Genomic DNA, 2,213 nt, shown 5'->3' with positions numbered 1-2,213 from the left:
AGCACCAGTATCCATCCTGCTCCCAGCAGCAGCTCCAGGCCTCCAGAGGGAGGTGCCTGAGCAGAGGGAGGTGCAGGAATCCCTCCCAGCTCCAGGCTGTTTCTCAGGAGTGTGGAATTGTGGAAAAATGGCTCCTGCCAAGGCCCCCCCCACCCAGTCACTCACACCTGGAGTCTCCATCTTTCCCTGCAGCTAAATCCTCCAAAAAGCAGGGCCAAGGAGAGAGCAGGGCCAAGGAGAGAGCAGGACTAAGGAAAGCCAGGCCTAACAAAGCGCAGCTCCCTCCCAGCAGGCCCTGCCAGTGCCACAGCCAGGTGCCAACTCACTTTCAGCCTGGGTGCTCAGGGCTGCTCCGGTGCCCGTGGCATCTCCGTGGGACACAATGGTCACCTTGATTTTGGCTCGTTTGGAGGTTTTGGTGCACGGAGGGGTCGGGCTGGGGCTCTGCTGCCTCTTCAGCTGCACTCTCACATCACCTTTGTCAGCCCCCTCCGAGTGCTCGGGGGCCGCCGGAACTGGGGGACACAGAAGGGGCTCTTGGAGTGCCCAGGGTGCTGGGGGTGCCAGGAGGGGAACATGCCCATGCACAGCTCCCTCTGTGCCAGCCTGCCCAGCTCCTGTGCACAGGAACCCGCTGAGACCCCACAGCTGGACGGGCTGCCAGGGCTGCCCTGGCTCTGCACGGCTGCCTCAGCCCCACAGGGACATTTGCACCCCAAAATCCTGGCTCTGGCAGGCACAGAGGGTCAGAGCTCAGCTGCAGCTCCAGCACAGGCACAGAGGATCCCCCAGGTCCCCTCCAGGAGCTGGGCAGGGTCTGAGAGGCACCAGGCAAAGCCAAGGAGGTGCTGCAGCAAAGCCGAGCCCCCAAAACCCCACACAGCAGGGCCTGGGGCAGAAAGCCCAGAGCTGAGAGCTCCCCGAGGCCAGGGGGACCCCAAAAAGCAGAGAGGAGCCCCAGGAGCAGCCCAGGGACACGGCCACGAGCTGCCCCAGCCTGCCATGCCACACCTGCCAGCGCTGGGGCACAGCCCCCCTGCCCCAGCCCGGAATGCTGAGAATTCCCAACGTTCCCAAAGCTTCCAGGAGAGCCCTGCAGGCCCCAGAGCCCCAGCCCAGGGCCAGCAGCCAGGCAGGAGCGAGTGGCACGTCATGGGCACCAGGTGTCCCTCAGAGCACGGGCAGGGACCCTGGTGTGTCCCCCTGGGACCCAGCTGTGTCCCTTTGTGTCCCTGTGTGTCCCCTGGGAGCTCTGTTTGGGAGCTTCCCAGAGCCATCCCTGATCCGTCAGAACCTTCCCAACGATCATGGATCCATCAGAACCTTCCCAACGATCATGGATCCATCAGAACCTTCCCAACGATCATGGATCCATCAGAACCTTCCCAACGATCATGGATCCATCAGAACCTTCCCAACGATCATGGATCCATCAGAACCTTCCCAACGATCATGGATCCATCAGAACCTTCCCAAAGCCATCCCTGATCCATCAGAACTTTCCCAGAGCCACCCCTGATCCATCAGAACCTTCCCAAAGCCATACCTGATCCATCAGTACCTCCCCAAGGCCATCCCTGATCCATCAGAATCTTCCCAAAGCCATCCCTGATCCATCAGAATCTTCCCAAAGCCATCCCTGATCCACCAGAACCTCCTCAAGGCCATCTCTGACCCATCAGCAAAGCCTGAGATTTATCCCTGGGGGCAGGAGGAGCTCAGCAAAGCCTGAGATCTCTGCTGGCAAAGAGGGCCCTGGGCTGGAGCTCCAAAGAGCAGAGAAGCACAAAGCAGGGGACGAGGGGACACGGTGGGGACACAGCCCCAGAGGAAGAGGAGGATGATGGAGGAAGGCAGCAGAGACAGAGAGAAGGAAGGAGACAGGCAGAGCCAGCGAGGGGTGAGGAGATACTCACCAAAGAGACATGAGGAGGTGCCAGGAGGAAGAGCTTTCCTCACCAGCATGTTTTGTTTCAGAAAAGCAGCAAACTGAGCTGAAATGAATCAGAGAGAATCACAGAATCACAGCCCGGCTCTGCAGGGGCCAGGGGCTCTGGGGACACCGCTGTGACACTGAGAGGGGACCCTGGAGCAGGCAGAGCTCCAGACAGGACAGATCCAGCCATGGGAGCACATCCTGGGCTGGCTCATTCCAACAAAGAGCCTGACACGGCCAGGGGGACAGTGCTGAGAGGAGAGCAGGGCTGGGCTGG

The 2,213-nt window shown here is 60.7% G+C and overlaps 1 protein-coding gene across 1 annotated transcript in view; it reads right to left on the bottom strand.

The window, feature by feature from the left end:
• Positions 1-2,213, bottom strand: part of KANSL3 (KAT8 regulatory NSL complex subunit 3) — a 16,296-nt gene that overhangs the window by 5,369 nt on the left and 8,714 nt on the right. Inside the window, 2 exon segments of the mRNA XM_031065114.1 lie at positions 327-515; positions 1,917-1,994. Of these exon segments, the coding sequence (XP_030920974.1) occupies positions 327-515; positions 1,917-1,994 (267 nt within the window).

Source organism: Geospiza fortis, unplaced genomic scaffold (genome assembly GCF_000277835.1).
Source record: "Geospiza fortis unplaced genomic scaffold, GeoFor_1.0 scaffold855, whole genome shotgun sequence".
In the NCBI taxonomy this organism is placed as follows: Eukaryota; Metazoa; Chordata; class Aves; order Passeriformes; family Thraupidae; genus Geospiza; species Geospiza fortis.
This window is presented reverse-complemented; position numbering and strand designations above follow the sequence as displayed.